Source organism: Hoplias malabaricus, chromosome 12 (assembly GCF_029633855.1).
Source record: "Hoplias malabaricus isolate fHopMal1 chromosome 12, fHopMal1.hap1, whole genome shotgun sequence".
Lineage (NCBI taxonomy): Eukaryota > Metazoa > Chordata > Actinopteri > Characiformes > Erythrinidae > Hoplias > Hoplias malabaricus.
The window spans coordinates 7,453,371-7,467,857 of NC_089811.1; the positions used below are offsets into that span (position 1 = coordinate 7,453,371).

Below are 14,487 nucleotides of genomic sequence, written 5' to 3' on the forward strand. Positions count from 1 at the left end.
ATTATTATTATTATTAGATTTGTTGTTTGTATAATAATAATAAAAATAAGTATTATAAAATAGTTTAATAATAGTAGTATTATAACACCATAACCACCTTCATTAATGTTTTACATATACAATATAGTAATATTTATTATTATTATTATTATTATTATTATTATTAATCATTTTTGTCCGCTTTTATTTTGTAATTGTGTTGGTCTGGTGACGTGTGTGTTGTGATGACGTCGGCGCTCGGCCACGGAGGAGATGAAGACGAGGACGGAGAGAGAAAGAGAGGAGAGGGAGGTGGAGAGGGGAAGGATGGATAGAAGGGAAAGAGGAGAGGAAAGAGAGAGGGAAGACAGAGCGGAGGAGAAACAGGAGCGGGGGGGATGGAGTTCGCTGACGGAGAAACAGATCGATTCGGTGGAGGAGATCCGCGCCGCCGCAGAAATCCTGGAGCTGCCCGCCGAGGCGAGAAATACACACACACACAACTGTCCCATTATTAACTACACTTATTTACTCACATATATTCACTCTGAATCTGGAAACGCCTGAAGTTACGGCACTTCTCTCCCGTTCCACCTTAATATGTTTGACGTAGCAATGACAGGTGGAGAGCAAGTTTCCCGTTCCACCTTAAATGGTGCAGCTGTAATAGAGCTTCTCATTCTTCCTTACAATGTTCCACCTTAAATGTTGTCCATGTAATGACGTTTAAAAGAATTAAAAGAATGCTAAATTTGTCTTATTTGAATTCTTCATTCTACCTTAAATTGTAGAGCGGTTACGGGTAGATGGTTGGTTTCTTGTTCCATCTTAAATGGCTCCAACTTTAACAGTAACCAGGTTGAGTGAAGGTCCTTCTGAGAAACTGAAGTCGGATTTTTATTTAAAATTTCCCATTCCACCTTAAATGCTGCAGGTGTAACTCTACGGAGAGGGTGTGCTTGTAATAAAAAAGATGGTTCCACCTTAAAAGTTGTACACACATTATAAAAACCACTAGAGATACCTTAGCTCCCACTGAAGTTATCGTAGCAACCACAGAGGTTACCACAGCAACAACTAGATATACCTTAACAACCACCAAGGATACATTAGCAACCACTGGAGATATAGTGGCCTCATATTAGCTCCGTAGTAACCAACAGGAATACTTCAGAAGTCTGGAGTCGCTCAGGATCCAAGATAACTTCCTTACCATCCATCAATTAGTTCTAAGAGTTCTAACGGTTCCGCCTGTTCTAACCGTGCTAAATGTTCAGCAGCAGTTCTGATATGTGTTATTTGTTGTGTTCGCCTCCAGTTGCCGATAGAGGATCTGTGTTCCTTGTCGACCCGTTCCCTGTTCCCCGCGGCAATTCCTGCCTCCACAGAGGACGTTCTGTTGAAAGGGTTCCACATGCTGGGGATGGAGAACCAGAGAATAGAGACAGCTCAGCAGGTACCCGCGGTTCTCTGTATGTTCCATGTTCCTTTTCACCTGGTTCTCTTTATTTCTCCAAGTTTTGTTCTGTTCTCTGTGTTGTGTTCCCCTTGTTCTGTTGTTTGGGTTGTTTTCTCCTGATTCTGTTCTTCTTGTTTGTTTTGGTTCTGTTGTGTTCTCTGTTTTTCCAATGAGTGTTGTTGTCTCTGTGCTGCAGTTCTTCTCCTGGTTCTCCAGACTGCAGAACCAGATGGACCAGGACGAAGGAGAGAAGTTCAGGTCAGTGGCAGAGTGTGAAAGCAATCACTCACATTAACGTTGTCAAAATAATAGCCCTGTGTATTTTTACCCTTCAGTGTAGGTGCACATTGCTGTGTATGAAATTGCTCCTTATTTACATTGTAGGGCAATATTGTCGGTATCAAATCCTAAAGTGTAATTTGAGCATGATTTTGAGGGTACTACAATGTCTCACAATGCATTAGTAATTTTTAGTTGGCAATAACTGCAGAAGTTGAATGTGGACCAGGATGCATTGCAAGTTTCTTTGTTCCTAAACAATGGACAATGGAGTGCCCAAATACACTTATGACTCTGTTGAGCGCTTATGAGCGCTGTTTAGGGAAAGAAATAGTGTTCACTATATAGAACACTACTAATGAAGGATCAGCCATTTTGGTCACAGCTGCACCATGTCTGAAATGGCTCCCTATTCACTACTCCCTTTATTATTTACTATATATTGCACTATTATAGGGAACTGAATTCAGGAGGGTACTGAATGATTTCGGACACTACCTCATGTGGGTTTTTACCAGTCAACGCAGTGGATTATGGGTTATCTCATATCTGGTCTGTATCACTACTGCAAAATGGCGGAATCCCAAAATAGTGAACTGTATAGTGAATAGGGTTTTGGGAACAGCGACTGTGTACCTTTGTGAAGAGTGGATACCCATAATGCACTGCACTTGGTTGATAAACCACAATTAGGTTCATGTCCAGAATCGTTCACTACCTCCTTCATAGTGCATTATATACTGAGTAACGTAGTGAATAGTGACGTAATCGTATGTATCTTTAGTTCTGAAGTGGAAGGTGTTGGTTCCGTTCCTCTCTCTGAGATTCTGTGTGTTCCAGGAGAACCCGCGAATGTCTGCTTGGTTATCAGGACCAGTGTGACTCCATTCTGTCGGATGTGTCGGTGGCACTGGATCACCTGAACTCTCTCCAGGAGCAGTACCTGTTTGTCTCCACCAGGACTGGCTCCCTGCATGACGCCTGCGAGCAGCTGCTGAAGGAACAGGTGGAGAACCGTGCGCCTGAGACACTCCACTGTTATTAATGTTATTAAAGGAAATCAGTGCCCTATGGTGTTGGTAACTCCAGTCCCAGGTCAGTGGTGAAAATGCTCTGAAATGGGAGGGCCACTTAGGGGATGGTGCTGGAGTGACCTGTGGGTTTAGAGGTGCCCCCCTGTTGCCATCAATCTCTCTCTCTCTCTCTCTCCCTCTCCCTCTCTCTCCCTATTCTTCACTCTTTTCCCATTCTCCATTCTCCTGTCTCTCATTATCTCTCTCTCTATACACAGATAAAATAGTCCAAAATGGAGCTTGAAGTGCTCCCTCTCCCTCTGATCGTACCCTTTAATAATATTTATGAGCGCAGCACGGCTGTACGTCATCAGTTGAACACGAGGGGGTGCTGCAGAGGCAGAACTGACCACAATACAAATGTTCTTTTCACCATTTGTAAAAATGTGTTTAATTTTGGAGCAGGGCTGATGTAGTTTATTATTTAGAGTAAAGCATTTAAATAAAGCTATCTTTCGGGCAGTTAGATTTTACAGTGATGTTTATTGTGGTTATTTTTAATCATTGTTGATGGTTGTTGTTTTCACTTTGTTAAATATTTAATGGTCTTCCCCCTGTTCTCGTGTCAGTGTTGTATCAGTCGTGTGGAGTGTCGTATTTCTGTGTTGTGACTGAACTTTAACAGGTTGTTTATTGTTTGTATATCTGTTTATTTGCATGTCCTCTGCAGGCAGAGCTGGTGGACCTGGCCGAGAGCATCCAGCAGAAACTGTCCTATTTTAACGAGCTGGAGACAATGAGCACGGTAGGCTCTAGGCTGCGGGCCCCAGGGTGTTCAGTGCGGACCGAGACTGTGGGAGTGACTCTGTGAATGTCCTGTGTTTTATTTTCAGAAACTGAACTCGCCCACGCTCTCCGTCAGCAGCGAGAGCTTCATCCCCATGCTTTCCAAACTAGACGGCTGCATAGAGTACGTCTCGGCGCACGTGAGTCTGGACACCGTCACCCTGCCGTTTAACTCGGGGAGCGGGGGTCTTAAATCTGTACTCTCCCCATTTAACTTAGTACTGTTCTTAATTAACAGTTCTTATCAGTTCTTAATTAAGTCTCTCTCTCTCTCTCTCTCTAGCCGAGTTTTAAGGATTACCCAGTGTATCTGGTAAAGTTCCGTCAGTGTTTATCTAAAGCGATGCAGCTGATCAGGACTCACACAGTCAACACTTTACAGAACCTGACGGGTCAGCTCACCAAACGGGTCAGTACCAGAACACTGACCCAGCCCTCAACGTCTCATCTATAACCTGGGTCCTGTGTGTGTGTGTAATATGTGGTTCTGAATGTCTATGTGTTTATGTATGTATTTGTGTGTGTAATCTGTGGTTCTGTGTGTGTATTCTGTGGTTCTAAGTGTGTATTCTGTGGTTCTAAGTGTTTGTGTGTGTATGTGTGTGTGTGTGTGTGTGTGTGAGAGAGAGAGAGATCTGTGGTTCTGAATGTGTGTGTGTGTAATCAGTGGGTTCTGCATGTGTGTGTGTAATCTGTGGTCCTGAATATATGTATGTGTGTGTATGTAATATATGGTTCTGTGTGTGTGTGTGTGTGTCTCTGTCTGCAGGACCCGTTGGGCGCGGCCAACGCAGATAACGCCTTCACGCTGTATTACGTCAAGTTCAGAGCCGCGGCGCCAAAACTCAGAGTAAACAACACATTCACTTCACTCTCTCACTCTCTCACTGTCAGAAATAATCCTCAGTTTAATCCTCCAGTGCTGATGTGGTTAATGTAAATCTGACTTGCTTCCAGGCGCTGATCGAGCAGGTGGAGCAGCGTGCCGAAAAAATCCCAGAGTGAGTGCATCGCTCTTCACTTTCTCTTCTCTTCCTCTCCACTCTTCTCTCCCTCTACTCTCCTGTCTTTCTCTTTCTCTTATGTCCTCTGCTCTTCCTCTCCTCTTTTCTTTTTTCTATTCTCTTTCTCCTCTCTCCTCTCCTTTTCTTTAACATCATCTGGTTCCACTCACCCCCACTGTCCCTTGTTCTGGGTCCAGAAGGTTCTCAGAACCTGCTCCATCACTGTCTGCACACCCAGAGAATTCTCCTTTAATATCCATCATACTCTCTTTCTCTCTCTCTCAGGTATCAGCAGTTATTGGATGATATACACCGGAGCTATTTGGACCAGAGGGAGGTGCTGTTGAGCCCCAGCATCAACTCCACCATCACTGACCTCACCAGCCAGAGCAATAAAGACCACTGCGCTCTGGTGAGCACTTTATAACACCTCCACGTCCTTTCAGACCCACAGTGTTGTCCTCTTGCTGATGCGTGTGCTCCGTGTCTCAGGTCCGCAGTGGCAGTGCGTTCATGGCTCACGTGTGTCAGGACGAACACCAGCTCTTCGGCGAGTTCTTCTCCAAACCCACCGCCAAACTGGAGTGAGTCCTACCCGCTCCCTTACACACAGTGCTCACGACGCCTCCTGCTGGAACCCTTACACATGAGACACAACACTGAGGCTGGGTGGGCACTCTGACACCACAGCTTCAGAGGCAGCGTTCTGTTCAGAAACGTCTTATTGGAGTCACGTTTCTTCTTGCTGATAGCAGCTGATCTCGGTTAAAATCACTCTCCACATAAAAATCTGGATTTCACACAATGTTGAAATCACAAGACTGAAAACAGCCTGTTAATTTTTGTCAAAGAGAAATCCAGCTCACACCTGGAAGTCCTTTTAAGGGCATGATGCCCACTAAAGGATGACCACATGGCCTCAATGCTCTGTGCAGAATGGTAATACTGATAAAAACCTGTGTTGTGTCCCCACAGTGAGCTGCTGGAGAAGCTGTGTTTGTCTTTGTACGACGTTTTGCGGCCATTAATCATCCACGTTGTACACCTGGAGACGCTGTCCGAGCTCTGCGGCATCCTGAAGAACGAAATGCTGGAGGATCACGTCCACAACAATGGTCAGCATCGGGCAATAAACCTAAACAAGACATCTTTATTGGTTTATAGGAGGTGGTTTATCTCCTGTCCAGGTGTGAAACCTGGCTCTGAGCTCGGAGGACATTTAACATGTTCACTGTAAATGAACAGAGGGCTTTGTTCAGGAGTGAAATCGGTGATCTCTTTCTCTTCTGTTCACTTCTCCTTTTCTTCTTTTATCTTCTATTCTCTCCTCTCTTTCCTCTGGAAGGTTCTGGGTGTGAAATCAGTGAATAGACCTGAGCTCAGATCAACAGCCCGGTTCACACAAGTCTCACATCGTACAGATCAGCTGTTTCTCTTACTGCTCTCTGAGATTTCATAAGAAATAAATCAGTAACCTTTAGACTGTTCTCAGAGCAGCTTCACTCTGTTCTGATGTTTATGTTCAGAGAGAGAGGCTGGAAAGTTAATCAGGTTTTAATCTCTCTGTCTCTCTCTCTCTCTGTATCTGTTTCCCCCTGTCTGTCTGTCTCTCTCTCTGTATCTGTCTCACGCACTCTCTCTCTCTGTATCTGTTTCCCGCTCTCTGTCTGTCTTTCTCTCTCTCTCTGTATCTGTTTCCCGCTCTCTGTCTGTCTTTCTCTCTCTCTCTGTATCTGTTTCCCGCTCTCTGTCTGTCTTTCTCTCTCTCTCTGTATCTGTTTCCCGCTCTCTGTCTGTCTTTCTCTCTCTCTCTGTATCTGTTTCCCGCTCTCTGTCTGTCTTTCTCTCTCTCTGTATCTGTTTCCCTCTCTCTCTCTCTCTCTCTCTCTCTCTCTCTCTCTCTCTCTCAGCACTGCAACTGGGGGCGTTCGAGGCAGTAGTGAAGCAGATGTTGGAGGATGTTCAGGAGCGTTTAGTTTACAGAACTCACATCTACATCCAGACAGACATCAGCGGATACAGTCCCGCTCCCGGAGACCTTGCCTATCCCGAGAAACTGCAGATGATGGAGGTCAGAACCTTTCTAGTCTGCCTGTGGTAGGGCTAGAACCTTTTAAAACTACCTGTGGTCGTGCTAGAACTTTTATAACCTGCAGATCACGATGGGATCTTTATAAGCTATATACAACACAGTTAGACCCTTTGCAAACTGCATACAGTTTAGTTAGAACCTTTATCCTTCTGCTGTAGATAGTTATGGACCTAGGAATGCTCCTGGTTCTGAATCTGTGTGTGTTTGTGTGTGTTGTAGCAAATCGCTCAGTCGCTGAAGGAGGAGCAGATGAAGTTGTTGACAGATGTTTCATTTTCTGATGTTCAGCTTGAGGATCCCGTGAAGAAACTCCCCGCTCAGAGTCTGTGTCCAACCCGATCAATAATAATGTTAACAATCATAATACTCTTACCTTTGATGTCTTAATATAACCTTTAATATGGTAATTCCTCATTACCTTTTATTGTCATTCTGCGATGTTTCCACTAGGTGAAGGCTCTCGATTGGCCACATATGTTTCTCCGGCTGATCTCCATGGGATGTGGTACCCCACCGTCCGTCGAGCCCTGGTCTGTCTGTCCAAGCTCTATCGCTGCATAGACGTGAGTTTACACACACACACACACGCACACACACACACACAGTGTTATATATCTGTGCAATGAGACAGAAACACACACATACACTTACAGCAATACTGTATCTGATCCACCACCCATACACCTGTTCTGCATCTGTGTGCGTGTGTGTGTTTCCCAGAGGGCAGTGTTCCAGGGACTGTCCCAAGAGGTGCTGTCAGCCTGCATTCAGTCTTTGCTCAAAGCCTCGGAAATCATCCTCAAAAATAAGGTGAGGTCAGCTGTGTGAATGAGTGAGTGACTGAATGTGTTAAACTGTCCACATGAGCGAGTGACTGGGTGAATGTGTTAAACTGTCCACATGAGCGAGTGACTGAGTGAATGTGTTAAACTGTCCACATGAGTGAGTGACTGGGTGAATGTGTTAAACTGTCCACATGAGTGAGTGACTGGGTGAATGTGTTAAACTGTCCACATGAGCGAGTGACTGGGTGAATGTGTTAAACTGTCCACATGAGTGAGTGACTGAGTGAATGTGTTAAACTGTCCACATGAGTGAGTGACTGGGTGAATGTGTTAAACTGTTCACATGACTGAGTGAATGGGTTAAACTGTCCACATGACTGAGTGAATGTGTTAAACTGTCCACATGAGTGAGTGACTGGGTGAATGTGTTAAACTGTCCACATGAGTGAGTGACTGGGTGAATGTGTTAAACTGTCCACACGAGTGAGTGACTGAGTGAATGTGTTAAACTGTCCACACGAGTGAGTGACTGAGTGAATGTGTTAAACTGTCCACATGACTGGGTGAATGTGTTAAACTGTGCACATGAGGGTGTGACTGAGTGAATGTGTTAAACTGTCCACATGAGTGAGTGACTGAGTGAATGTGTTAAACTGTCCACATGAGTGAGTGACTGAGTGAATGTGTTAAACTGTCCACATGAGTGAGTGAATGTGTTAAACTGTCCACATGACTGAGTGAATGTGTTAAACTGTCCACATGAGTGAGTGACTGAGTGAATGTGTTAAACTGTCCACATGAGTGAGTGACTGAGTGAATGTGTTAAACTGTCCACATGAGTGAGTGAATGTGTTAAACTGTCCACATGAATGAGTGACTGAGTGAATGTGTGATGCTGTGTGACTCCAGACTCACCTTGACACTGATCAGAGCAAAGTGCTTAGAGAGAATGAACCAATGAACCAATGAATGAATGCTCCTGTGTCCTTTTAGAGTCAGATCGATGGACAGCTGTTCCTCATCAAACACCTCCTGATTCTGAGGGAACAGATCGCTCCGTTTCATGCCGACTTTGCCATCAAGGAGATCTCCCTGGACCTGAAGAAAACCAGAGGTCAGACAGTAAGAAGGCAATTACACATAAATGGCTCCCACCTGTTCCCCAAACAGTCAAAGAGTGGAAAGAATTATCCAAGCAATAACTAAAATGAAAAGCCTCATCTCCTGCAGCAAACACCTTAAAATCCAGATTTAAAGTCCACTGTGTGAGAGATTTTAGGATGTATAGAATTACGGGATCTGTTCTGCTCAGTCGTCTTGTCCTGGTTTGTTTGCTGATAATTGATGCTCTGTTATTTAATTGTACATTGTGTCCCCTGTCACTCTGGGGTCTACAAAGCTAGCCAGCAATGGCAGAGATGTATAGTGCTCCTGACCTGCCACTAGATGGCGCTGCGGCACTGAAAACAACACACACTGATCGATGCTAATGTGTCTTTGTCCTCAGACGCTGCGTTTAAGATCCTGCATCCCAAAGCCGTGCCCAATTTCTTTCGCCTCAACAGCCACAACGCCATCCTGGAGTTTCTGCTGGAGGTATTCATTTCTGACTATTGATCACATTTATTCTCCCTTTGTCTATAAAACCTGCAAAAAAAAAAAAAAAAGCAGCAGAGCGCAATACGTCAGATCACAACGAACACCATCGCTTCCAGAACAAAACCTCCTCTCTCCATTTGAGTGGCTATCAGTGAAGGAGAAACCACACACTCTCAGGTCGTATCGGAAGATATTCTAATATAATTTAGACATTTTCTGCTGCTTTGTTTGTCAGAATAGGTGGCTGTCTACCAGTCCAGGCCAGTATAGAGCATCTTAGACCAGTTTAAACCAGTTCATCTCAGGCTAATTTAGATTGTAGGGCCAGCTCTGGTCAGTATACAGCATCTTAGACCAGTTTAGGACATCTCAGAAGTGTTTAGATGATCTCAGACCAGTTTAGACCAGTTAAGGTGCCAGCTCTGATGAGTACAGGTAATCTCAGACCAGTTTAGACGTGTGTAGACCTGGGCTGGTCTAATCCGATGTCCCGATGGCCCAGAGTACAGAGTCCAGATAGGATCTTGGGAGGGGGAACGTTGTTTGTGTATGATATTGATTGATTAATTTGAACTGATCCTGAATTAATGTTATGATGGATTGCTGTTTCAGGGAACGCCGGAGATTAAGGAACACTACATCGACTCAAAGAAGGACGTGGACCGACACCTGAAGTCCAGCTGTGAGCAGTTCATCCAGCAGCAGACCCACTTGTTTGTGGGCAGTTTGGAGGAGTTCCTCACCAAGGTCAATCTAAAGGAACCATGTCATTCTCTCTTTTGAGAAGTGCGGCTCTCTGATTAGGAGCTTTGTAGTTCTTCAAGAGGTGTGTGGTTCCCATGTCGCTGAACAGAGACAATGAGATGCGGATAAATGTTCTAAAGCAGCCGAGATAAATCCCATAAAGTCCTTTAATGAGAGCCTGAATGGATTAAACAAGAAGAACTGGGAAAACTCCTCGGAATATAGAAGAGGGGGGGGGCTGGAGAATAACATGAAGACGCTCTAAATAAAATAAGTGTGTCATGAGCCGCGAGGAGACGGCGTCTGGGGATTATCAGCGGGAAGCGGCTCCTGATTTCAGAGGAATAAAAAAAACAAAGCCCTTTTTTCTTTTTCTTTTCTGGTCGGGTTCGGCTCTCAGGATATCGGATCAGTCTGCGGCAGACGTCAGGAATAATACGAGCCAGACGCTGGGATATGGGAGAGGCTGGAGACTGCGGATAGAATTAAAGCTTTAAAAGATTTTTAAAGTCAGTCCTAAATTAAACATAGACAGAGGGGCGTTCTGTGTGTTCTCCGTGTTCTCTCCGTGTTCCCGTCGCTTGTTTATTCGCCGCCTGTGGCGCTCGGGAGGTTTTTTTGGGAAGTCAAAGGAGAATTAAAGAGTCGACTTAGCACCTTTGGAGTGTGTGACTCTTGGCGGAGAAAAAAGAGAGACGTCTCAGAGATGTGGCAGACGAGCGAGTTCAGGATCAAATTGGAGACAAGAGGAGAACGCTCCTCACTTCCAGCTCCACCCGAAAAACGACAGCGTGTCTCTGAATCACTTTACAACAAAAACCCAGGCGTCGCTCCAGTTTTACTCCTGAGTTTTATAGATGTAAGCACTCTGTGGCAGAACCTCACGCTCCTGAAGAGCTCAGGAAGTGTTCTCGAAAATATTCCTCGCTCGTTAACTGACCTGCTTCAAACAGTGTCAGTCAGAAATTCTCGCTCCGGTTTGTGGGGCTCTGAGTGGTGTCATGGTCTGATTGTTGACCCTGAAGTCAGGACCTCTTTTCCTTGAACCTCAGTCCTGGAGAACACAGCTGTCCTCACTTTCAGGGTGGGTGATTTTCCTACCCTCATCCAGAAGATCCATAGTGCAGTTTCTGCAGTGCTGAGCCCAGAGTAGCAGTGATGGGTGAAAAGAAAATAATTTAATGAAATCTGTCCATTCATTATCTGTAACCCTTATCCAATTCAGGGTCATGGTGGGTCAGGTGCCCATCCAGAATCACTGGGCGCAAGGTGGGAACACACCCTGGAGGGGGCGCCAGTCCTTCATAGGACGACACACACTCACACACATGAAAACTTTAGAGTCCAGTCTACCTACCAATGTGTGTTTTTGGACTGTGGGAGGAGACCGGAGCACCCAGAGAAAACCCACATGGACACAGGGCGAACGTAGCACATTAATACTTAATTTTTAGGTTATTTTTTGATGAATAAAATGAGAATTGTGATTTTTAATACGACACACAGTTACCATAAAACTACAAAAGTGTGGAAAATGGTTGAACTTTAAATTACAGTTATACGTCACGCAAAAATGCTTTAAAATGTATTTGAACTCAACCGATCCCACAGAATCACACTGTTACAGACAGTGTACACCTTCCCAAACAGGAGCTGAGAGAGGCAGCACATCTCACAGAAACTACACAGTACGCTCCAACTGATAAAAACTATTTGCAACAAATGGACAGATTTTAGGGCGCAGCAGGTAGTGTCGCAGTCTCACAGTTCCAGGAACCTGGAGGTTGTGGGTTCGATTCCCGCTCTGGGTGACTGTCTGTGAAGAGTGTGGTATGTTCTACCTGTGTCTTAGTGGGTTTCCTCCGGGTGCTCCGGTTTCCTCCCACAGTCCAAAAACACGTTGGTAGGTGGATTGGTGACTCAAAAGTGTCCGTAGGTGTGAGTGAATGTGTGTGTGTTGCCCTGTGAAGGACTAGCGCCCCCTCCAGGGTGTATTCCCACCTTGCGCCCAATGATTCCAGGTAGGCTCTTGACCGCGACCCTGAACTGGATAAGAGCTTACACACAATGAATTAATGAATAACACTTACTATATATTTATCTTGTTTTCTATATATTTGAGAAAATATATGTTAGGTTTTATGGATTCTGTCTTATATTGAGTTCTTTTTCATGTGAGTGAGCATTGTCTGTTGGTCCCAGGTCTGATTATGTATGTGACAAACTTTTTTTGAGTTTGGTTTAAGTTCTGGAAATTAAACTGCTTGTTTGTGTTTTATTGCAGATATCAGTGCTAAAGACAATGGCCATCCAAGGAGGACCAACGTACAACCTCTCTCAGCAGCCCTGGGCTCAGCCGGGTGAGTCCCTCCCTAAGCCACTGTCCACACTGAGACTCCCCTGCGCTCAGACTCCTGAGGGGTTTGTAGGTGGTTAGTGTTAACGATGCAGGTGTGAGTAGGCTGAGGGGAATGGGTAGAGCCTCCGCCCTGAGTGATGAATAAACCCAGGACTGCAGCACGTGTCTGATCACATCCAGTCTGCTGAAACACTCACAGCTGTGTCTGTTTCTCTGCAGCAAAGATCAACGACCTGGTGATGTCCACGTATCGTGTGATGAAGAACAAACTCCCCCCTACGCTGCAGAGCATGTCCTTATATCTGGCAAATAAGGACACAGAGTTTATCCTCTTCAAACCTGTCCGAGTGAGTACCATGAGCTTCTCAGGGTCCCACTATCTAGAACGCTGTCTAGTCCTCTGGCTTGTGTGTGGTTTTTTTCTGACCGTCGGAGGAAACCAACACAGACACAGTGAGAACACAACAAACTCCTTACAGTCAAGTCACCTGGAGCTGTGTGACAGAGACACTAACTGCAGCACCACCACTTGGCCCCAGCTCGCGTGGTTTGAGTGATGGGGTTTCAGTCTGAAACCTGGGGGTGTTTACAACATGCTGTAAACGCCATTTTGTAAATCAGTTTGTGCCTGTTTCCTTTTTTCCCAGAACAACATCCAGCAGGTTTTCCAGAAGCTGCAGGCCGTTCTGCAGGAGGAGTACAGTGGAGAGGATCTGCAGATCATCGCCTGCCCTTCTATGGAACAGGTACAATAATCAAGGTTATATCTGGGTTGCTGTGAGGTTAAGGCACGAGATAATACTGCCCCCTGGTGTCCAGGCTGATTTTGCTCAAGTCCGTCCTGGAGCTGGTTTTCAGATGAATATCTTTTAAAGCTGCTGTTTTTTCTGTATTTTAGATCAATCTGTTGCTGTCGGTGAGTAAGTAGTGGAGGACTATCGCTGCTGCACAGGCTCTGCGTGTCTGGTTATCTGAAGAACAGCAGGGTTCCACTGAGAATGCCTCACAGAACACTGCAGACTGAGGGTTCAGTTGGGGGAGGGTTTAATGAGTGCTTTTGGTACTAAGAAATCCATGTGTACAGATAAATTTGGGAATGTGGAGAGCGAGTGTTCTGCTGGGAAAACCGGCTCCTGTTTGAGGTTTGGGTTCTTGGTGGATGGTCTGGGTTCTGTCTGAATTCGACATTTTCAAATGGACTAATATGGTGGCCCTGAGAGTCAAAACAACAGCATTTGGGAAGCAAATAAAGCTGAGAACATTTCCAGGCTGTTGCTATAAATTTTAATATTATGTTCTCATAGGAACGCAATGCTTTATTGCTCATAGGTTGCTCTGTAATGGCTCGTGAGACATAATGGGGATTTTCCTAAAATTACCTACGAACAATAAATGAGACAAAAAAGGAGACATGAAACAAGAGCGAGAGATATAAAGGAGATAAATGAGAGAATAGAGTTTGGTTCATCTGACAAATCCGAGAACAGTTTGTAACTATTGAGATCTCTCCGCTAAAACTCCAGAGAGAAGTGAGATCAGAACTCTTTTAGGAGACACATATGAACAGCAGGAGACTAATGCTAAAATCTCCTTTGTTTTTTCATCTGATCTCACTGTTGTTCAGGAGAAAATACTGAAGCATTAGTGAGATCTACTTTTTGATTTTTCTTTCTTCTGAGGGAAGGGAAACTCCTGCAAAGGTTACATAGTGCACTTTCTACAGTGCTGAGGCTGGAGTAGCAACAACAGAGGTTCTGTTCTCTCTGTTACAGCTCAGTGGAGCATCACAATTACATAGGAACAATATTATTACATAGGGTTCCTTTAAGTGACATTCCTGGTTGAAGTAAGGGTTAAGAAAATTAAAATGGAGGATGACCACACATTTTGAGGCAGAAGAAGAAAAGAAGCGCAAACGCAGAGATGTTAGAGAGTTCTCCTCTTGATTAACCTGTGTTGTCATCTTGTTTCTGTCCCAAATGCTGTTGTGTCAGGACTCTGGGCCTGAGCTCTAGTGATTTCCTGTAAGTCTATGTACAGAAATGTAAACTTTTATCCTTTCTACTCAGAAGTCAGAGAACAGAATTAAAGACTGAATCTCTGCAGGATTCCTTTGTCTTTCTTTAAAAAGTGTGTGTGTGTGTGTGTGTGTGTGTGTGTGTGTGTGTGTGAAGCACTGATCTGCTTCTTTCTTCACATTCTCATCGGCAGTGATTCTTCACCTCGTCGCCCAAAGAACACAGAGAACAGACTGGAGTTCTCCAGAAGAACGACCTTGAGAAGTCTCCTTGCAGGAGCAGAGTTGTGATGCAGGGAATGATAGGATTT

The 14,487-nt window shown here is 44.8% G+C and overlaps 1 protein-coding gene across 2 annotated transcripts; it reads left to right on the plus strand.

Annotated features, from left to right (window-relative positions):
- Positions 1–252: 252 nt before the first annotated feature.
- Positions 253–14,247, plus strand: cog3 (component of oligomeric golgi complex 3). Of its 2 annotated transcripts, XM_066686066.1 has the most exons (23): positions 253–459; positions 1,298–1,435; positions 1,635–1,696; positions 2,558–2,723; positions 3,461–3,535; positions 3,624–3,716; positions 3,860–3,985; positions 4,346–4,426; positions 4,534–4,577; positions 4,866–4,992; positions 5,073–5,164; positions 5,556–5,695; positions 6,491–6,651; positions 6,892–6,994; positions 7,123–7,235; positions 7,393–7,482; positions 8,451–8,571; positions 8,965–9,053; positions 9,669–9,803; positions 12,085–12,160; positions 12,379–12,506; positions 12,807–12,905; positions 13,058–14,247. In XM_066686066.1, exons 1-23 carry the CDS (start codon positions 253–255, stop codon positions 13,085–13,087), a joined length of 2,496 nt encoding a protein of 831 aa, XP_066542163.1. In that variant the 3' UTR covers positions 13,088–14,247. The 2 variants fall into 2 exon arrangements, 1 of the variants encoding a protein (XP_066542163.1); XR_010804638.1 differs by lacking the exons at positions 12,379–12,506; positions 12,807–12,905; positions 13,058–14,247 and having other exon boundaries at positions 8,451–8,579.
- Positions 14,248–14,487: the final 240 nt, after the last annotated feature.